This window comes from Muscardinus avellanarius, assembly GCF_963383645.1.
Source record: "Muscardinus avellanarius genome assembly, chromosome: 5".
In the NCBI taxonomy this organism is placed as follows: domain Eukaryota; kingdom Metazoa; phylum Chordata; class Mammalia; order Rodentia; family Gliridae; genus Muscardinus; species Muscardinus avellanarius.
This window is the reverse complement of record NC_137790.1, coordinates 48,393,383-48,416,434: the sequence shown is the minus strand read 5'-3', so window position 1 is coordinate 48,416,434 and position 23,052 is coordinate 48,393,383. Positions and strand designations below refer to the sequence as shown.

The window sequence follows — 23,052 nt, the reverse complement described above, 5'->3', positions numbered from 1 at the left end:
TATGTTTGTGTATGCTCACAGCCAAGGTTAGACATGGACTGTTTATGCACACACTATGAAAGCATGCTATTAAAAAGGAATACTTTGTTTCCAAAACAGTGTCACCTAAGAGGAAAAATACTGTTTTGCCCTTTACCACTAGCTCTGTAATATAAGTCGGCCTCAATAACACTTGAAACGACTTTCAAAATGTTAGAGTGATAGTGTTTTCCTTACAAGAGATCTCTGTGTTTCTGGATGATTAAATTTTAACATTTACAGGTAGAGACATTTGTGAGTGTTTCAAAATTATTTTCTAGACAAATGATCACCACTTCTTTTAAAATGGATAATGAACAGAAACTAAAATGACCTTGATGAAACCAGCTTGATGACCAACAAAACCTCCAAACACTGCCAGACCTCCCTAGAGTGGTGCCCCAGTGCGCTGCTTTCCCACAAAAGCCTATTCATAGCTGTTCTTAACACACACCCACACAAAGCCCAGATATGACCTCACCTCAACCTTTCACTGGAAAAGCAAAGATAGAAACATCTTTATTTTTCTACCACTACATCCAAGGGACTATTGGTAGGAAAGCCGCAATCCTGGCTCCCCTTTCTATTATAAAAACCATGCTTGCACTCTGAACCCCATCTGTTCTCTCTTTACCACACCAATCCCTTCCTCTACTCATTGTTATCATTTTAACAGTATGCTCTAGCACCTATCATCCTCCCCCCCCCCTTGATTCTATCACTTTTTTCAGCTCCTTTTTTCAACTCCCCATTCCGACAGAGAAAAGTTTCTCAAGAGTTGCCCATACTGGTTTCTCCACTTCCTTATCCATCGTTCTCTCTTTAACCCATTCCAGTCTGGCTTTTTAACTCATGAGGCATCTGAGCCTGCTTTCGGCAAGAGTGACAAAGAGCTTCAGGTTGACCACCCAGCGGTTCCCTCCACCCTTGTTTTCCAAGACCTCTCACCACCACTGGGACCCAGTCAAACCCTCTCTCGTGGCTTCTGTGTCACCTTCTCATCTGTGCTCTACCTTGTGGCTGGATCTCATGCTCCATCTCTTTAACTCTGCATGCCAAGTTCTCCAAACCTCAGTCCCGGGCCCTCTTCTCTCTCAGTCCCTCCCTAGGAATTTCCTCAAGTCCTTGTTTAAATAAAGTTCATGGGTGACTTACCATTGAAACTAACTTCCTGCGTGATTTATCTACTGAAATCTCCTAAGCATTTCAGTCCTACAGAATGTAATGACCTACATCAATCTTCCCCAACGCAATAAATGATAACTACTCCCTGGCCAATCTTCAGATGAAAGCACAGTAGAAGCCATCCATGGCTCCTCTATTCCCATTACTCCTCACACTAATGTCTTTAACATACTTCTAGTCTGTCCACTTACTTGCCTCTCCATGACAATCCCGATCCAAGCTGCTGTCACCTCCTACCCAAACAGGGCCACTTAAACTGGATTCATCCTTCCCCTCATTACCCACATTCCATCCTCTGTGTTTCAGCCAGACTATTTTAAAGACATACCCAGACTCCACTACTCTCTCACCTAAAAAAAAAAATTTTTTTTTTTTTTTTTTTTTTTTGGTGGTACTGGGGTCCCTGGAAGCTCTTCTACCTCCGGGCTATACTCCCAGACTTAATTTTTTTTTTTTTTGAAACAGGGTCTCTTAAGCCAGCACAGCTGGCTTTGAACCAGCGCAATCCTTCTGTTTCCGCCTTCCAAGTGAGGGGATTACAAGCATGCACCACCACGCCCGGCTTCTAAAAAAATCTTTAAAAGCCTTCTAAAGCTCCCTGTTATATTTAAAATCCAAGCACCTAGCTTGGAATGGTGGTACACATCTGTAATCCCAGTACTTGGGAGGCTGAGACAGAAGAATTGAAGGTTTGAAGCCAGCCTCAGCAATTTAACGAGGGTCTCAGAAACCTAGCAAGACCCTGTTTCTAAATAAAAAATAAAAATCAGGCTGGGAGTATGCTTTGAAGGTAGAATGCCTGTGGGCTCAATCCCCAGTATATCATACATACACACACACACACACACACACTCACACTCTCTCTCTCACTCTCTCTCCCTCCCTCCCTCCCTCCCTCCCTCCTTCACTCCCTCCAAGTACCTAATCCTAGTTCACAGTCCTGCACAGCTGGCTCCTCTCTGCCTCTTCAGCTCTTGTCTGTACCAGTCTCCCCAAGTTTTCTGCCCTCCAGCCTGACAGGGTTTTTGTGGCTTCACTCAAACTCAGGATCATATCCTCTTGAGAATCTGCAATAAACATGCTCTCTGGCAAGGATGCTTTTCCCTTATCATTATGTCCAGTCACTTAGGTCCAGCTTAAATATCTACTTCTCAAGTTGGTCACTACTTCCCAAGTACCCCTCCATCACTGTCTATCATATCTTTTCCTACTTGATTTTGTAACGCTTATATATTTTCTGCTATTACTGTTTTGTTTCCTTCTTTGGGATGTAAGCCCCATGGGGACCCAAAGCACTTTTCTTATCTACTGCTATGTCCCCTGTGGCTAAAAGTGGACCCAACAAATATTTGCTACACCAGTGACCTGAAATCTAGGCCTCACTCTAGCCAATAACTGAAAGAAGGTTATGTAATCAAGTCCACAAACAAAGCAAAGCAACGTTTAAAGGATAGCTGTTCTAAAGTGAGAAGCCATATTCTCTCCAAAAAATGTAAGGTTAGCAAATAGAAAATACATTTACCTTATTATTACATCATAGGAGTCGATTTTTTCTCCTAATGTCTTATTCTTCAAAATTCCTCCATTTCCCACCACCACACACTTTTTACATGGCACTCTGTGGGAGCAGACAGACAAGTGAGAGGTTGAGCAATTGTTTACAAAATGGAGTAACTCCAAGAACCTGTTGCTACATTCAGGAACCCTATGCCAAATTTCACTTGTGCACATAGAAATATCAACCAATTATGACTTATAAGTTTGGAGAGGGATTCAATGCACACAATTCAAGAAATACTATTCTCTAGGAAGAGCATGTCATCATTGTCAATAAATAACCTTTAGCAGCTTGTTTTCCTGTTTGATTCTCATAACCATCTGTTGAGATAAGTAAGCATAACATTCCCAGTATACAAAATAAAAAAAATAAGCTCAGAAAACTGCTGAGTAGAAATTCAAAGTTATACTCCATAGAGGTGAAACTAGCCTTTGGATCCAGAGTTTTGGAGCAGAGAAACACCCCACCACCTAGGATTCTGCATGGTGATACTGATACAAGTGGGTCTTACATCACACATGTGTGCATTTCTTGCCACCATTACCCATTCCCCTGAGAGTCCACCTCTGGCTTTCTGTTATGTCTCCTAAGTGTAGAAATGCAGTTTAGAATTTGGTGGGGAAAAGGCAGCTCTGTACCCTGCAAAGGCTCATTGCAATTTCCCAAACATGGACTAGTCCTTGGAATTTAATCAAAACAAACTACAAGTTCACTCTGTGTTCCTGGCAAGGAGCTTTCAAGTAGGCCACAGTGGGGAACTTCCTGCTGCTAGCTAAGCTCAGCCTAGAACCCTGGATCATGTGGTGTTGGCTCTCAGTGCCCATGGCTAGCCAAGCCATTTCCTAGCTCTTCCCACTGAGACTGATAAATAAATAAGTCGTCCTGCTTTAGGGGACAGAACTACAGAAGAGAAGGCTGTTGAGGCTGTCCTATGAGGGCCCTCATGACACGGGAAGTCCAAAGAAAAACACTGTTTCTCTAAGAACCATGAAATCAGCAGATTGATTGAACTCAAGATCTTAAGGCTTTTAGGAAATTAATGCGTATCAAATTTGTTCAAAAGGCATTGAATATTTAAACACAGAAAATGCAGGAATGCAGGCAGGAGCTTTTATAAAAGCCTAGCACTGACCTTGTCAGGTTAAGAAAGAAGGTATATATTCCTGTATTTGCAAGCTTACCTTTTTTTTACCTGGCATTTGTTTAGCTCATCGAATTATTTTATAAATTTTAACACTAACATTTTGAAAACACTTGACACATTTTAATTGAGTCCTCTTAGCTCTCAAAAATTAGAGTTATGCCTGGGCATGGTGGTATACACCTGTAATCCCAGTTCTTGGGAAGCTGAGACAGGAGGATCACAAGTTTGAGGACAACCTTGGCAACGAGGCAGAACCCTATTTCCAAAAAAAAATTAATAAAGGTTGGGGGTATGGCTCAGAAGTGAAATGCCCCAATAGCAAACACATACACATAAAGTCATGCCTAATCAGTGTCTAATCATTAAACAGAACAAGAAGCTTCGTGGCAAGGATATGGGGTGGGGACAGAAGTGCACCGTCCACCAGAGCATGTCCTCTAAACCTTACATCATGGACATGTCTCCTGTCACGATGTGTTCGAGGGGTGTGTGTTTATGTGTTTGAATCTGTTTTTAACTACAAAAGTAGCCCATCTCTAGGTGCTTTTATAAACAAGTTTGCCTTTCATCTCAGTTCCAGGAAGCTAAACTTATCAAAGGCTGGCTACTGTGGGTCCACGGCTGAAAGGGTAGTGCTGCTGAATCCTTGAAACCCTCTTCTCTTGGTATTACTACCATCATTCTCTCCAGGACCATACTTGAATACAACAGCAGGAGGCAATTCCTACACTGAGAGTTTGCTTGACCTTTCCATAACCTCAGGGTCAGTTTAATGCAGATCAGAGCCTGAACCTCTGAAACTGGCTCCATCTCCCCACTCGCTCAGCCAGTGGCTCAGTCCTGGAGAGGAGGTGGCTAAGAAGAGACAGGACTGAAATAACAGCTGTTCCTGTGAGGCAAGCTGCACAGGGATAGGAGAGAAACTTGTGTAATTATAGTACTTAGTCTAACCATTTCCCTACAATGAAGGGGCCACTCCCTGTCCAGAGAAGGGTTTCCTTACCCTGAGCCCAGGTACCCTAGGGGCTCCAGCATCCATCCTGGCCTGGAGTTCCCAATCTGACATGAAATTGCCTGATTCCAATTACGCCAAACACATAAGACCAAGGGCCAGGAGTCCAGGCCACCCGCATGTCCCCAGAATCTGACTGCAGAATTTCAACAAAGGACTCCTGACCCACAAGCCTTATCTCTGAACTTGACCCCTGGCTCCATCCCAGATATGACCAGCTCCATAGGGCTGTTTTGCAACTGCATGCAAATGTAGGCTGCATATTATTGTGCACAGAAGTGTCTCTTCTATCAGACTGCACTGCAGATGGTCATTAGGACCTAAGTGATATTTGGCATCACAACCTAGGGCTTAGCCAAAGAGTATCATGGTGAGATGGCCCCTATCTAGCTCACTACATATACCACATCACTGGAGTCCCTTCGAGGACCTGGACCTCCTCCTGCAGATCCTACTGATCCTCTCATCAAAGAAAAAAAAAAAAAGAGTGCAGGGCTGCAGGCAGATCTCTTCTGTAGGACCCTCTAGCTACCAAGAGAGGATTATTCTTGTGCTTAGGCTCTCCAACCTCCTCCTGCGTTGATTCTCAACAGATCTGAGGACTTGGGGAAAAAATGGAAAGAAATCACACAGAAATCACCTTCTTCGAGGGAACTCCCAATTTAAGTCTTAATACTTCGGTGATATCACATTTTTAGGAATTTTACTTTCTCTTTTCTTCTCTGCCAACAGAGAGGAAATTTATTTCTATTTTCTTTTCTGCCATCTTTATAAGGGGCAGGTAGAAGAAGAAGCTTTATTGTAAGAAAATTGTGCCGATGCCTTTGAAAGGAAACCTTATCAATGAAATCCCACTTTTAAGTTTGTTGCATTAAGTATGTGGGGGCTATTTTCATAATTTCTGACTGGAGAAGCAGGTCCCTCTGACTTGAAACCAGAAGAGTTTGGGAAATACACAGGCTGCAAGCTGCTCAACCAGAAAACAAAATAATTTCATGAGTGCCTGAACCTGTTAATGGAAAATCTGAATAGCTGCTGAGGAGCAGTGGTAACATATTATACTTTCCCCAGGAGCAAAGCCTGTTCCTCATCAAGTCAGGCAAAGCCAGTGGAGTCACTACCATATGCAGGGGGAAGCAATCAGTATAGAGAAATGAAACCAGAGTTGCCCGTTTCCAAAGATCTGTGATGTGTTCATTTCTGAATGCTTTCAGAAATTTACTTCACCTTTCACCCTTCAGCAGCATCATATACATTACACCCTTTCACCCTGTCTTCAGTGCATAAGCATCTATGGCAGATGCAGTTGGTCATATTCCACTATGCAACATCATCTTGTGCCTTATAGCAGGGTCCTGCTGTCAGAAGCCTACCATGTTGAGCTCACTCCCTCTGCTAAGGACTGGCCTAGAAAGAGCCCTGGGATTCACCCCCGGGCAACAAGATGTCAGGGAAGTCTATGAGATGCTTTTGGAAAAGATTTTTCCTCTGGCCAAAAATATAAAGTAAAATGGCATAAGAAAAACAAATTCCTTTTACCTGCCTCTTCCTTTCTGCTTAAACAGTGACAAGTGATGGCATAAAATTAGAGCCGCCACAGCCCTCTTGCAATACAAAGAAAAAGAGAACACAGCATGGCTACCCAGACCTCTAACATCACTAACATCACCAGCTGCTCATTCAACTCCCCAGCCAGAGCCACACCATAGCGAAGTTTAGGTTGGATACAGGCCAAGTACAGGAAGCGCTGCTGAGATAGCTCCCTGTGAGAACTGGCATTCCCTAGCGTTGTACGCTCCAGTCAGTACAGAAGTAAGCAGGCCATCCTGCAAGCTGGAGCCCCAAATCTGCAGATCTGAAACCACGCATTTACTCAAGTCAGGCAATAATGAATGTTCAAATCACTAATAGCCAGGACACTGTTACTCACACACAGGAGAACCTAAAACACGGTGCCAGAGACTATGGGTAGAGGCCTGGCTGCTCCTGCTGGCTCCCCGCTCAGCACCTCTGGAAACTGACCTTTCTGATCAATTTTCCCTTCAGTGAACTAAAATCACTTATGACTTGGAGATTGCTATTCCACTGAGTGCAACCATTTCCTCTGGAATGTGAACCAGGATTTCTGCATCCTTATCCAACATTTGACCACAACAGACGTTAGAAAACAGGTAGTGGTTGCACTTACAACATATTACTCACTCTGCTGATTTAGAATCATCATTTCCTCTCACCCTCAGGATCTTCCCTGGCTGAAATTGGTACAGTGTAAAGACACCTTGCAAAACAGCAGGATGAGAGAGCAGAAATACAGATACTGCTGTTCCTTATAGAATTAGGACTCTTTTTTTTTTTTTTAACAAATATACTGCTATTGTCTAATTGTTTTTTTTTTTTTTTTTTAAGTTTTCTAAGGGTGCTTTCCTGCCTTGGCTGGTAACCAATATAAGCCAGTTCTGCTGAGGCCAACATAATGGATTCTGCTTGAGTGAGCAGCCAGGAAGCTTTTACAAACCCCCATCCACTTAGCAGTCAAGTGACTTGATACAGGTGCTTCCCCTGGCTAAGATGTTTGCATGTAGTTACTGTATAACCATCTATGCTGCAAGACTAAAGTATTTTTCGTACAATCTGGCCCACTTTCAGAGTGTTATGCTGGTGGTTAAGGCTGGGGAGCTAACTTTAGTGGGATCTGGAATTATATGCTTCAGAGTTTCTGTGGCTTCTTGCTGACGAGAGGCTTTACTTCCACTGAGGAGAGACGCATTCCTGGGACCAGAGAGCAGGCTCTCTGTGATGGCGACAACCCAAAAGAGTCATGATCTTGGAATATGGGCATATTTTAAGTATTCTTCTTCTGTAATTTCTTTAGAATATCCTCGACCTTTAGTGAAGTTCATTAAACATGGTAGCCTCAAAAAGAGAAGAACCCAAATCTAAGAGAAATCAACGATAGCAGCAAATGGAAAAGATACGCTGAGTGTGGTGGTTATAAAGCAGTGTTACCAATTGACTTCGGAATCCTCAGAGTAACACAGGAACACGTGGAGACCAGAGAAATGATGGAGCATATTGATTTTAAAAAATGGCTGGTTGTCCTTCAATCATCATGTTTCCTTTGTCCCTGGAAAAAGGACTCCTTGTTTTTAAAGGTGGGCACAGAGTCATCACACGAGAAATAAAGGCAATATTTTCTAGTCCACCTTCCAGCTAGGTGCAGGCTTGTGACTGACTTCTATCCAATTAGATGTCATCAGTATAGTTTCTACTAAATTTTTAACAACCGGTTCTGGGGGCAGGGTATCAATGGGGGAAGTTTTGGTTTGTGGCATTTGCCAATTCCCATAGTACAAATACTTCCACCATGGCTAATTTCAAGCTTCCAATCCAATGGCATAAATGTGAAATTGGGAAGATGCAGCCCTCATAAGTTGGTACTAACTGGCTCTAGCTCTGTGCTGGATGCAGTGAAGTGTTACATGCCCTCTTTCCCTTCCCCCTCCCTGCAGGCAGGAATGTAGATGTGACTGCAGGGAGTCCAACTACTATGTTGGACCCCAGGAGGAAGCCACACACTGAAGAATGTGGAGTCAAAATAAGAGAAGAAACCTTGGGCTCTGATGATGACAGAATTACTGAGCCAGCCCCATATTTACCCACAGATTCCATGTATATGAAAACTATGACAAAAGAGAAGTGTTTAGCTTGTAAACACAACTGGTATTTTGAGTTTTCCTGTTCACAGTGGAATCTCTCCCAACTGAGGGTATCATGCATGCTGTTCAAGATGCCCAAAGAAAACTAGTACTTATATCTGGTAGAACTGTAAACGGTTAAGAGTTGAAAAAACAGCAAAAAATGACTGGATCTTTTTTGACAAAGAAAACAGAGGGAAAATAAAATGCAGGGAAGATATTTGAGCTGAAGAAATGGACACAGGCTGATGGTGGGGATACTCTGAATGACATAGAGATAAGGGAAAGGGAAGGGGGAAAACAGCCTGACCAAGGCACATGCAAATGGTTGAACACCTGTAGGAGAAAGCAACTATAACGCACAGTCTAGTTCTAAAATAAAAACTAGGAAAAAACAAAACTAGTCATATAGCCTCAAGAATCCAACAGGAGCTTACAATTATAGGACCAAGGATCTTTATAAACATTACAGAAACTTGCAAATATTTAAGGAATACCCATTATTGTATTATTCTCTTAACTCAGATATCCTGGCATCAGAGTAAGCTAGATTCACATTCTAGTTCTGGCTTTTATCAGCTATAACAAACTGTGATGTTTGCCTCACCTCTCCAGTTAAAAAATTAGAGAAAACACAACTAAAGCACATAGGCTCAAGGTCTGCACACCCATACACCCTCGCTTGTTCTCTCTCTCTCTCTCTCTCTCTCTCTCTCTCTCTCTCTCTTGCACACACACACACACACACACACACACACACACACACATACACACACACTTTAAATCAGAGCTATGTAAAATGTTAAATTTAATATATATATGTATGTATGTATGTATGTATATGTATATGGGGTGTTACTACTCATATGCAATCAAAATTGAAATCTATTGGGTGGATGGCACAGTTTTAAATAAGAAATTAAACAAACCCATAGTCAACATTGTACTTAAAAGGAAAAAAGCTGAAAGCATTTCCTCTAAGATCAGGGATAAGACAAGGATGTCCACTTCCACCACGCTTATTCAATTTAGTACTAAAAATTCTAGCCAGAACTCTCACGCAGGAGAAAGAAATAAAAGCATATAAATAGGAAAAAAAGAAGTCAAATCATCCTTGTTTGTAGATTATATGATTCTATACAAAGAAAATCCTAAGACTCCATCAAACAGTTTTAGCAAAGTAGCAAAATTTGAAATTGATAAACAAATTCAGCAAAGTAGCAAGACACAAACTCAATTACAAAAATCAGTAACTTTTTACATACCAATAATGAATATACTAAGGATAAAATCAGTAAACTGAGCACATTCACAAAGCCATTAAAAAAATAAGATACCTAACCATAAAAATAACTAAGGCTGTGAGAGACCTCTATAATGAAAACTGTAAAACATTAAAGAAATTGAAGAAGATATCAGAAGGGCATAAAGCCTATGTTTATGGATTGGGAGAATAAATATTGTTAAAATGTCCATAGTCGCCGGGTGTGGTGGCACATGCTTGTAATCCCCGCGCTTGGGAGGCTGAGACAGGAGGATCATGCAGGTTTGAAGCCAGCCTCAGCTACTTAGTGAGGCTCTCGGCAACTTAGTGAGACCCTGTTTCCAAATAAAATATAAAATGGGTCTGGGAGCATAGCTCAGAGGTAGAAAGCCTTTGGGTTCCACCCCTAGTACCTCCAAAAAAAAAAAAAAAAAATGTTCATAGCCAACATAGTCTAAAGATTCAATGTAATCTTCATCAAAATACAAGGACATTTTTAACAAAACTAGAAAAAATTCTAAAATTCATATGTAAATACAAAACATCCTGAATAACCAAAGCAGTTCTGAACCAAAAGAACAACGCTAGCTGGGCATGGTGGTGCACACTTGTAATTCCAGCATTTGGGAGGCTGAGACTGAAGGATCACAGTTCGGGGACAGCCTCAGCTACTTAGGCCCTCCGCAACTAAGTGAGACCCTATTTCAAAATATATATGTTGATGGAGTGCAATGGAGCATTATTCAGCCATAAAGAACAAAATCTTGTCATTTGCAGGAAAATGGATGGAACTTAGAAGACATCATGATAAGCAAAATAAGCTGTACACTTCTGGACAAGTAGTGCATGTTTTCTTTTGTATGTGAAAACTAAAAAAAAAAAAAATCTGGAAGTAGAAGAAGGACTATTAGAGACTGGGAGGGGAGGGGGGCAAGAGCAGAAGAGACTTGATCAAAGCTCTATATTGTGCGTGCATGGAAATACCACAGCAAAACCCATTAATTCTGTCAATTAATGTGTTAATGAATAAATTAGAAATTATAACAAACCAAAATGAACCAATACACATAAGCCACACTTCAATACACTAGGGTCCCCAGCAGATAAAAATGAAATAGACTTGAACAAAACCTATCACTGCTCCTCTAGCTCTGTGCCAAAAAATAACTATAAAACATTTGCCAGCTATTCTTCTGCCAGAGGAATAATGTCCAGAATATATAATGGACTAAAAAAAACAAATAATCCATTTAATTAAAGGGCAAATAATCTGAAATAGATACTTCACAAAAAAAGCAACCCAATATCTTTGGCCAGAGGGAAACGTAAATCAAAGCAACATTGAGAGTCCATCTCACCCCAGTCAGAATGGCTGCCATCAAACTCCAAAAGTAAAATGTTGGCAAAGTTGTGGAGTAAAAGGAAGTTTTGGAAGCCAAGCCTGGTGGTGCACACTTGTAATCCCAGTATTTGGGAGGCTGAGACAGGAGGATCACAGATTTGAAGCCAAGACTGTCTGCAACTTAGAGAGACACTATTTCAAAATAAGAAAAAAAAAATAGGGCTGAGATATACCTTAGAGGTAGAATACTTCTGGGTTCAACCCCTAGAACCATACAAAAGAAAGAAGTTTTGTTTATGCAAAACTGCTATGAAATTTTTCTGAATAAATACATTTTATATCCCTTTGGGTACATACTTTGAACCATTTTCAATAAAGCCTAAAGTCAGAAAAAAGCAAGGAAATAAACTCACTTGTCAAACTCATCGAAGAGATCACAACTCTCCAGTTTTGAAAGAGCAAGTTGAAAATATTCCGCTAGAAAACAAATGGAGTATAATGAATTAAAGGTAATTATGGCTTCTTAGGTATATAACAAGCTACCTTGCTTCCTCCCCCCAAAATCTCACTTTCAACTGGTATGGCCACACTTGATTTAATCTGTGAAAAATTAATGACTTTTCTACAATTAGACTGCACTACTCAATAATCATATTCAAACTGACAAATGCTCTAAAGATACCTCCCAAAAATCCTAGAAAGAAATAAGGTGCTTAATCTGAAGCAATCATAAAATAATAAAAGATTAATAATATCAGATATTCTAAAACTGATATTCAAATAGAAATTAACAGGAAGTAAAAACCAATTAAAATTTTAAATTCTGTATGAAATACATCTAAAAATAAAAATAAACAGCATCAGTTGAAAAAGTAAAATCTAACTCACAAAATTTTAAGCTTATAAAGTCTTGGGTTTTTAAGGTCTACCAAAAATCTCAAGCTTAAAACTATATAAAGCCAATTAGTTCTCAATGAGCAGAAGGGAATGTATTTTATCAATAGGAAGTGAAATAATTCTTCTAAACTAAAAAGCATATATTCACTGATTAAATTAAAATACTTATCAAGGAACTAAAAATTGCTACAAAAATAAAAAATAAAAACCTCACAAGTGAAGAGGCAGAATGTGGAGCTAGGAAAGTTAACTGTCAGGGTTATCCTGTTATTAATTCTAAATTAGAATAAAATAAAGCAGAACTCACAAGTATACTGTGGCAAAACAAAAGAAAAAAAACACAGTTTCTCAACAATAACAAAAATCTACTTTTTTATTATTTCACTCTATATTGCCTAAAAAGGAATAGATATTTTTACTTAACATGTAGCTCCCTTCATCTCATTCCCAAATTACTTCCTAGGAATCATCAGGAAGCAGAAGATGAAAAGACTCTAAGATTATATAAACACATGGTTCTCATCAAGCTCCACTCACATTTAACAAGGTAAAAATAACACTACTGACCTGATGTTTTTACCCCATAGGGCAAATTAAACTTATCACTACCATACAAGAAAGCAATCTTTTTAAAATCAGCTGCACAAAGAAAGGGGTGAAACTGACGAAACCTGGAAGGAAAGGATAAAGAATGATTATGCCAAAGCTTCTATGTTTTCAGATTTTTAAGATCATCAAGGAAAATAATGGCAGCATATGATTTATACTATATAATTAGTTTTTAAATATTATTTAAGAAATAAAGAATAAAAAATAGGGCAAGGGCTGTAGCTCGGGGGTCAAATGCCCCTGGGTTCCATACCCAGACACGCAAAAAAAAAAAAAAAAAAAAGATAGTATTTTAATATTACATAGAATAGGTTACGCAATAGTCCCACACACTGAAATGGAAACAACTTTCAGATACTGGAACCAAAATTATGTTGCAATAGGGGTGAAAACAAGATTTCAAAACAACAACAACAAAAAAAACAGGTAATGAAATGACAGCCAGGAAGAAACAAAGGAAGTAATGAGAATACTGATGTTCAGTCTTTTCTAAATTTAAAAGTACCTATGTGTGAAGTTAAATCAAGGATGAAATAAAAAGTGTATTAAAGATTATTAGATGGAGCTAGAACTTCATCTTTCCTAATGTTATTAAATTGAGATTCACTCCAGCACAAGAATGCGAGCATTTGTCTTACCTGTTCTGCCCCTTAAGACCCCCACCCCTCTAAACCAGAGAGAAATTTGGATGGAGGTGGGAAGAGCCTCTCTTTTTCTCTTTCTTTCTTTCTTTCTTTCTTTCTTTCTTTCTTTCTTTCTTTCTTTTTGCAGGTCTGGGGATGGAACCCAGGGGTATTCAACCTCTGAGCTACACCCCCTGCCCTATTTTTTTATTATTATTATTATTTTTTTCTTTTGGTGGTACTAGGTGTGAAATCCAGAGGCTTTCTACCTCGGGCTATACTCCCAGACCTATTTTATACTTTATTTGGAAACAGGGTCTCACTAAGTTGCTGAGAGCCTCACTAAGTAGCTGAGGCTGGCTTCGAACCTGCGCGATCCTCCTGTCTCAGCCTCCCAAGCGCGGGGATTACAAGCGTGCGCCACCACACCCGGCTTATTCTTTATTTTGAAACAGGGTCTCACTGAGTTGCAGAGGGCCTCACTAAGTAGTAGTAGCTGAAGCTGTCCGCGAACCGCGATCCTCTGGTCTCAGCCTCCCAAATGCTGGGATTATAAGCGGGCACCACCACGCCCAACTTCTTTTTTCTTTTTCTTTTAGTGTCTGGTACCATATACCATGTTTAACAAATGAATTAATGAACTGAATGAATTTCAACTTCAAATTAATTTTTTTTCCCAGTACTGGGGATTGCAATGAGGGCCTCATGAATATTAAGCAAGTACTCTACCACTAAACTACATCTAAATCAATTTTTTTTGTAGGACCACTGTGAAGTAGAATAAAACAAAATGTTTCATTATTAAAGAGGAGGAATGAGTCTTAAAGCTCAACTGAAAATTATTTGCACACACTGGAAAGGCTGGCAGCTGCCTTCATGCCACAGCCCCCACACGTGGGGCCTTCTCTCCTACTACATCAGCTTTGGGCTTAGTGTAAACCTGTAGTGGGTACAGATCAGAGTGATGCTGTGTCCTCAGAGGGCTGCATCCCCCAAAGGGACATCAACAATAGTAGAAGGAGAGTGAAACCGCTTCATCTTTAATCAGGATTTGTTACTCGGGAATTTGTTAGCTTGGAGGAGTCATAGGAACTTAATGTTTTCTGAACTGCATTATGAACAGGCACCACATCAGGAGAACGAAACCAGGTGAGGCCAGCCCTGCCTGCCACACATGATGCATGTCCCAGAGTCGGCTCTGATAGCATGAGTAGACTCGTGGGCCAGCCAAGTTGCAAACACATTTCCATCTCAGGATTGATCCCCAAGTGTAGGATTGGCTTTGGCAAGAAGGGTCAAGTCACCCAATTCAACCTTGGAAGAAGACTCAAGAGTTCACCAGTTTTCTTGGAAAACCTAACCCCAGATGATTGTACCAAGAAAGGACTTTCCTCCTTGGAGTTGGTGAGAAGAACAATTTTGGCAACTGAGGATTAATGTCTATTTTCAATCAGACCTTACACAAGGTGACTTACATTTTATTTCTAGTTGAAATTATTGTTTGTCATCAAGTCTCAGCTATAGCAAGGACTCAAGAAGTATTAGCTTTATCTGTAGCAATTATGCTATTGCCTGGCATATATTTTAATGTATTAAAGTACCTTATAAAGTACTGTATTACATTTCTGTGATTGATACTCCTGAGAGAGCCAGAGAGGGTAGGCAGAGTATATTAATTTATGTAGATGAAGAAACTAAAGCTATGAGAAGTAATATAACTTGTCTGAGGCCACTAATCTATAAATGAGAAAGCTAAACTCTATATGCAAACCAAATTCTAAGGAAGGTTATCTTCTTTGTAACACTCCAGGCTCCTGAGCACAGTTTCCTCATGGCCACTGGCTTCCCTCTATTTTTGAGACACTGGCATGCTCTGGGGAACTGGCCACACAGGATACTGTTCATGGGACACATGCAAATTAATCTACTTATCCCTTAAACTAGATTTAAACATCAACTGAACAGTTTTGCATACATAACCTGGGGTTTTCTTGGAAAAGAAGCATCATTTTTTTAACTAAAGTGTCAGTGCACTTTGATTCTAGAGTAGCGTTTTAACTTGTTATATCTTACCTTTACATGGTTCATGAAATCAGTTTTATAAGTCACATACAGCAGATTTTTTTAAGGTATGAAGAAAAGAACATAGTGCATCTAGAGTAGCCAGGGTATGTCTTTTCTTTCATTCTTATATATTTTTTCTCATTAAACTTTTGTTTTAATGGGTCTCGAAATTGTGAAAGATTTTTGGTCAAGGTGTTTCCATTAAAAAGAACTGATTTTAAAAACTAATAACTTAAAACTGCCACACACACACACACACACACACACACACACACACACACACACACACAATGGTCCACAAAACATTTTCCTTTCCTTCTGAAGGTTTTACGATGCATTGTTATCATTAACCAGTCTTTTACTATTAAACTTAAATAACTTAAATGGCCAATTGAGACAAACAGTTCTGAGACCGTTCTTCCCCCACTGATTAAGACTGGGGTGGCAGGTGTTAGGGGTAATATTCATTTAGCCTTCTGAGCTTTCTGGGCAGACTTGGTGACCTTGCCAGCTCCAGCAGCCTTCTTGTCCACTGCTTTGATGATGCCCACAGCAACTGTCTGTCTCATATCACGAACAGCAAAACGACCCAGAGGAGGATAGTCGGAGAAGCTCTCAACACACATAGGCTTGCCTGGAACCACATCAACAATGGCAGCATCACCGGACTTCAAGAATTTAGGGCCATCTTCCAGCTTCTTACCAGAATAGCGGTCAATCTTCTCTTTCAGCTCAGCAAACCTGCAAGCAATGTGAGCTGTGTGACAATCCAGTACAGGAGCATAGCCAGCACTGATTTGTCCTGGATGGTTCAGGATGATCACCTGAGCAGTGAAACCAGCTGCTTCCATTGGTGGGTCATTTTTGCTGTCACCGGCCACATTGCTACGATGGACATCTTTCACAGACATGTTCTTGACATTGAAGCCCACAGTGTCTCCAGGAAGAGCTTCACTCAGAGCTTCATGGTGCATTTCAATAGACTTCACTTCAGTTGTGACATTGACTAGAGCAAAGGTGACCACTATTCCAGGCTTGAGAATACCAGTCTCCACACTGCCCACAGGGACAGTACCAATACCTCCAATTTTGTAGACATCCTGGAGGGGCAGCCGCAGAGCCTTGTCAGTTGGACGAGTTGGTGGCAGGATGCAATCCAAAGCTTCTGGCATTGTGGTTCCACTTGCACTGCCATCTTTACGGGTGACTTTCCATCCTTTGAACTAGGGCATATTACCACTTGGCTCCAGCATGTTGTCACCATTCCAACCAGAAATTGGCACAAATGCTACTGTGTCGGGGTTGTTTTCTTAATGTAGGTGCTGACTTCCTTAACAATTTCCTCGTATTTCTTCTGGCTGTAAGGTGGCTCAGTGGAATCCATTTTGTTAACACCAACAATCAGTTGCTTCACACCCAGTGTGTAAGCCAGAAGGGCATGCTCACGGGTCTGTCCATTCTTGGAGATACTTTAAATTCACCAACACCAGCAGCAACAATCAAGACAGCACAGTCAGCCTGAGATGTGCCTGTCATCATGTTTTTGATAAAGTTTCTGTGTCCGGGGGCATTGATAATAGTCACATAATACTTGCTGGTCTCAAATTTCCATAGGGAGATGTCAATGGTGATACCACGCTCACACTCAGCTTTCAATTTATCTAAGACCAAGGCATACTTGAAAGAGCCTTTTCCCATCTCGGCAGCCTCCTTTTCGAACTTCTCAATGGTTCTTTTGTCGATCCCACCACATCTGTAGATGAGGTGGCCAGTAGTGGTGGACTTGCCGGAATCTACGTGTCCAATGACAACGATGTTGATGTGAGTCTTTTCCTTTCCCATTTTGGCTTTGATTTAGCAGTGGTTTTCATGACACCTGTGTTTTGGCGGCAAACCCGTTGCAAAAAAAGCTTCTTTCATTCTTATTATAATGACAAAAAATTTACTATTTTCCAGAGTAAAATGTATTTCTTACTATGAGTCAGGATCAAAAACACTAAAAGTCATTCTTGTACCCATGGATAGGATACAAGCAGTCACAGTATATATTCATGTTCAAAAAGAGTTATACACATCAGCATGTTTTCCTAGAGTTGACTGATTGATGGTACCAGGGATTGAACGCAGGACCATTCTACTTCTGAGCTACACTCCCAGCCCTTTTTATATTTTTTATTTTGAAACAAGATCTCTCTAAGTTGATGAAGATCTCACTAAGTTGTTGAGCCTGGCCTCGAACCTGCTGTCCTCCTGTCTGGGCACCCCAAGTTCTGGGATTACAAGCATGTGCCACCATGCATGCTGAGAACTGATTGATATGAAAGGAATCCATAGCCCCAAAGAGTTAAGAACCAGTGGTGGGATTATACAACCATATAATATAGTAAAAGAAATTATAATTTTTGAATGCTTAATTTAAAAAAATATTAAAGAGCTTATCTGTATAAAATTGTATACAATAGTTAACCAAGCCTAGACCAGATTGTTATTCATTTCTTGTTATTAAGACTTTTGACCAGCAATCTATCAATGTCAAGGTACAAAAGAGTAGATCATTTGTGGATGTAAGAGTACACTCTACAAGTCCTGACAACTATAATAAAGTCACTATTTATACTGTATGTAGATGAATCATTACTTGCATTCTATGTAGTTCGCTAAAAATCAGTAAGTCAGAGAAAATTTCTAATAAAGAAGCTTAACCTAGAGACAAAGGAAAAGAAATCACAAGATAATAAAGGTGAAAAATAGCATGGGAACAAGTGGGAAAAATAAAACCCTAAAGGACAGCTCACTTTTTCTGCTCACACACAAATACACCCCTCTTGTCCAATCTGTGTGAAAGGCACACTGCTTGAATTGAGTTCTCTAATGCCTTTTCTTAAAATATATGCAGAGCTCTGACTAAAACCACAAACAGAGACAGGACATTCAAACTCTCTCTTCAAAACTGGGTTGTCCACTTTATACTGCTAACACTCATATGAGAAAGGTAAACCAGTATGGAAGATGATCTCAAATACATTTGGGAGATTTTGTATGGAAGTTTTGTTTTGTTTTGGTATATTTTTACCTCAGGAGAGAAGCAAAGGCTGGCTTTGATAAACAATGCTGGATCTTGTTTCTCTGCTTCATTTCCACAGGTGGCACCCTACAAGACAAAAATAGTATCAGACAGAAACCAGAACCGGGAAGCCTGCCCAAAGGGAAGTGAATGCCCTGGGAACCCACACGGTGACCTCCCCCAGGTGGCCCAGCCAGGGGATAAAGATCCTCCCAGGTGCCCCAAGGTCTGACAGGATCCTCTCTGAGCCCTGCACACACACTTGAGGACTTATGGCCATCACGCAAGGGAGAGTGGAAAATCCAAGGTGACTAGTAACCCAGGAGATTCAAAGAGCTGTGATTCTGAGCACCCAGAGAAGAGCTGGGCTTACTGTACTGTGGAAGCCAAAACCAGGCTCCATCTTTAGGCACTGGTCGAGGCCTGAAAAACCAGACCACTTAAAAGTGCACGTGGCTTTTGTTTTACATGCCACATCTATACCTACCAACAATGAACACCACAGAACCACCTGACCTGAGCTGGTTCAATGGCCCTTTGCCCTGTGGTCCTGGAGACTCCACAAGTCATGTCATTCAGAATTGTATCTCTCTTCCATTTTTGCAAAGGTTAGACCCATCTCTGATGCCTGAGTGGAGGACTTGTCTCCACAGTGTAAAAGAATATTGTGAAATATGAGAGAGAACCATCAAAATAAATGAAAGGGGTGGAGGGTAGCAAAATCCAAACTAGCCAGGAAAGAAGAAAACTGCTGCTTCCTACATTATCTTATGGATTATCATCAATTATGCATAAAATTGATATTAAAAAATGAAGGCCGGGCATGGTGGCTCGTGCTTGTAATCTCAGCCTTTGGGAAGCTGAGACAAAAGGATCGTGGTCTGTGGCCAGCCTCAGCTACTTAGTGAGGCTCTTTGCAATTCAGTGAGACCCTGTTTCAAAATAAAGAATGAAAAATAGGGCTGGGGGTGTAGCTCAGGGGTAGAATGCCCCTGGGTTCCATCCCCACTACCACACACACAAAAATTGAATCCATCTTCTATAGTTGGTAGGTTTCAAACTGAAATAGACAGAACCCTTTATGGATAAATATACTTTTCAATTTTTTAATACAAAAATCTCCATAGTTAGAAATGATAGATTTCTGAACTAAGAGGCACATAAAACCTTTACGTAGATTAACATCTTTTCTGAATACCATAAATGTCAAGAATCCCTTGATTTATATTTAAGAAATATATACCAGTAAGGTGGACGATCATATCAGGCAACTAATGCTGAATTATATTTAGAGAACAAAATGATATATATAATTTTGATTTTGAAGGTCATTAGAACATAGAAAATGACTATTTTAGAATATTGCAGAAAACAAACTTTGGGTGGCTTTTAAAGCAAAACCAATTATCCATATTAAATACATTTTATGGAATATCAGGTTCATATAACAAGCACTCCTTTGCAGTAACTCCACAGGGTGCTTCCTGTGACTTCAATAATGTATTTGCTTTATTTGGATATTCCTCAGATTCCGATGGCAAAGGACTGTGCTGCATTCAGACCCTTTTTATTTTCTTCCTTATCATTGGCCCTGTGACAAACAATACTATCTATAGAGAAGTAACAACCTATTAAGCTTTGTGCCTTCTCTTCTTTCATTTTTTTATTTTTGTCTTTTACTACCAAGTATGGGACGGAAAAAATATAGCAGAGATAGAGGGATAGGCTACTGCGATATAAACTTTGTTGAATATATAATTAGACTTTAAAGTCCTCTAGCCCAATATTTAGGTCCAAAGCCTGCAGCTTTCGGGTGAAACACTCCATCTGGCATTGTTTTTGTTTTTTATTTTTATTTCCAAGGAGCCATTTTCCTAACTTCCTTTCGTGTTAAGCACTATAATGATTTTCAAATGGTGAAATTAAATAGAGAAACATCATATATTTTATCCTGTAAGCACAAACTCAAAACATAATCTATATACTATTGAAACACTGACAAAAATACTAAGACAGGAAGTTGTCCTGTGATTTATTTTTATTTAATTGTGTACCGCTTTCCATTCATGATTTAAAGGTCATCAAAACTTTGTTCTTAGCCAAAGGACTGACAATGGGAAGAAATTGTCCAAAACAAAATTTATTTATAGAGTTTTTCTACAGTAAAATTATCTGTCCTCTTCAAAGTTTTATAAGTAATGTATAAAGTCAAAGTTATTTGAAAAAATACATACATCATCATTCATCAAAACATTTTTAAATAAAGGATACTAAATAGAGTATGCATTTTGTCAACCATCTCTTTTTCAAGCTTAATTTCTTTTAGGTTATAAAAGTCAATGTTACCGAGTCCAAGACTTACTCCAGTAATTCAAGGAGATGAACTATTATATAAATAGGGGTTGGTATGTCCCGCAGATGGTCAACACTACTGCTTCACTGGAGAGCCCTTTAGAAGTAGATGTTACTGCTGGGTGGGCTAATGCACACCTGTAATCCCAATACTTGGGGAGCTGAGGCAGGAGGATTGCAGATTTGAAGTCACCCTTAGCAATCTCATGAGTACCTCTGCAACTTAGGGAAGACCCTATTTCAAAGTAGAAACAAAATAGGGCTAGGGATTCAGAGATAGAATGCCTCTGGGTTCAATTTCTAGTTAAATAAATAACAAAAAATAGGACTAAAGTTGTAGCTAAGAAGTAGTATATAGAATGACCCTGGGTTCAATTCCCAATACTACACACACACACACACACACACACACACACACACACACACGTGTGCAGAAACAAAGAGTGTTACTTATTACTTTTAAACTTAAAAATACTAATGTATAGGATACTATAATAGTAAAACCCCACTTTATAATGGAAAACACACCAAATGTACAATGTTTTAGAGTTTTTTTTGTTGTTGTTTTTTTGTTTGGTGTGTGTGTGGTTTGGGGGGTGGAACCAAGGAGCTTTTCTACCTCTGGGCTATACTTTCAGACCTATTTTTATATTTTATTTGGAAACAGGGTCTCACTAAGTTGCTGAGAGCCTCACTAGTACCTGAGGCTGGCTTTGAACCTGGGCGATCCTCTTGTCTCAGCCTCCCAAGCGCTGGGGATTACAAACGTACGCCACCATGCCCGTCTGTTTTAGTTTTTAAAATAGGTCCCTCTCATATAATGTATGTGTGAGTCTTGTGAAAGACTAGAGAGTTGTGTTTAAGCAGTAAAATACAAAACTTACCAGTAGGAATTTGTTCCCCACAATATGCAATGCAGCACGTAATAGAGGAAGACGGCACTGAAGAATATGGCCACAAGGTACCGTTTCATGGCTGGCCCACCTGAATCATGAGGGAAGTCCAAAGGAAGGGGGAGATTTTTATTCACATAGATTTTCAAGATGGTTCAAACACAAGTGAAATGAGTAAACATACAGAGAGGAAACAGGAGAAAATGTTGTAAGCCTGTAAGTTTGAATATGCTCAATATGCAGAAAGAATATTTTTTCTGTCTCTCCTCTTTTTGGTTAATCAACACAATCTGGGGTGTGTTTAGGCAAATAAATGGTTCTGTGGTCTCTTTACCTATATGTAAGATTCATGTTATTGTTTGTTGTTTTTCATTCAGGAATCTGTGCTTTAGCTGAAAACAAGAAGTGTGAGAGAACAGTTTTTCTTTTTTCAAAAAGTAAAATGAGCCCACTCTTAGAGAGGCTCTGCAGACGGCACCTGAAAAGAATTTAGGAAGCTTAGCCATTCTACACTATTTCATGGCCAAATTGGAGCTCTGATACTCAAGTTGCAAAGTAGACCCAGGGCCAGCCAGGATGTCCTTGTGATAAACATGTATAGTTCCTCTGCTTGCTTGCAGGAAGAACATTCCCACGAATAAATGAATTATGTAATTATAATTCTATAAATGGGATGACCATTTTTCTTTGAGCAAAAAGAGTCAAAGGAAAACCAGTTAGAATTTAACATAGAGTATGTACTTTAAAAATAAACTAAAGCTGCTCAGGGTGTGGTGGCCTATGCTTGTAATGCCAGCATTCTGGAGGTGGAGACAGTTCACGGATTAGTGAGGCCCTTCGCAACTCAGTGAGACCCTGTTTCAAGAAAGAAAATGATTAAAAAATAGGACTGGGGGTGTATCTCAGAGGTACAATGCCCCTGGGTTTCATCAATAGTACCACAATAAATAAATAAATACATAAATACATAAATACATAAAATAAAAAATAAAGCCCTGAGTCATAGCTTTAATTACCAAATGAGTTTCAAGATCCTTTCTTTGTGTGTGGTACTGGAGATTGAATCCAGGGACATTCTACCTCTGAGCTACACCCTCAGATCTATTTTATTTTTATTTTGAAACAGTGTCTCTAGATTGATGAGCCTCACTATTTGCTGAGACTGTCCTTACACCTGTGATTCTCCTGTTTTAGTCTCTCAAATACTGGGATTACAAATGTGTACCACCACACCGGGCTGAGTTTCATGACATTGACATTAAACACGACAGATGCCATCTTTAAGGCTGCAGCAAAACTTGTCACAAAGCAATTATTCTTCTAAAGTGTGGA

The 23,052-nt window shown here is 39.9% G+C and overlaps 1 protein-coding gene and 1 pseudogene across 3 annotated transcripts in view; both read right to left on the bottom strand.

Annotated features, from left to right (window-relative positions):
• The window catches only part of ST3GAL6 (ST3 beta-galactoside alpha-2,3-sialyltransferase 6), a gene marked incomplete at its 3' end in the record, with an annotated part of 30,223 nt that extends 8,417 nt beyond the window's left edge, over positions 1-21,806 (bottom strand). The window contains exons 1-5 of one of the 2 annotated variants that reach the window (XM_080696782.1): positions 21,712-21,806; positions 18,485-18,562; positions 12,683-12,786; positions 11,632-11,695; positions 2,726-2,821 (exon numbers count right to left, since the gene is read on the bottom strand). In XM_080696782.1, the coding sequence (XP_080552908.1) occupies positions 2,726-2,821; positions 11,632-11,695; positions 12,683-12,786; positions 18,485-18,562; positions 21,712-21,800 (431 nt within the window). In that variant the 5' untranslated portion in view covers positions 21,801-21,806. Of the gene's footprint in view, positions 1-2,725; positions 2,822-11,631; positions 11,696-12,682; positions 12,787-18,484; positions 18,563-21,711 lie in introns of those variants that run through there. The other variant, XM_080696783.1, reaches the window with a different exon arrangement.
• Positions 15,876-17,253, bottom strand: LOC308263740 (elongation factor 1-alpha 1-like; annotated as a pseudogene). The gene has a single exon. The product of its transcript is annotated as an elongation factor 1-alpha 1-like (transcript).
• Positions 21,807-23,052: the final 1,246 nt, after the last annotated feature.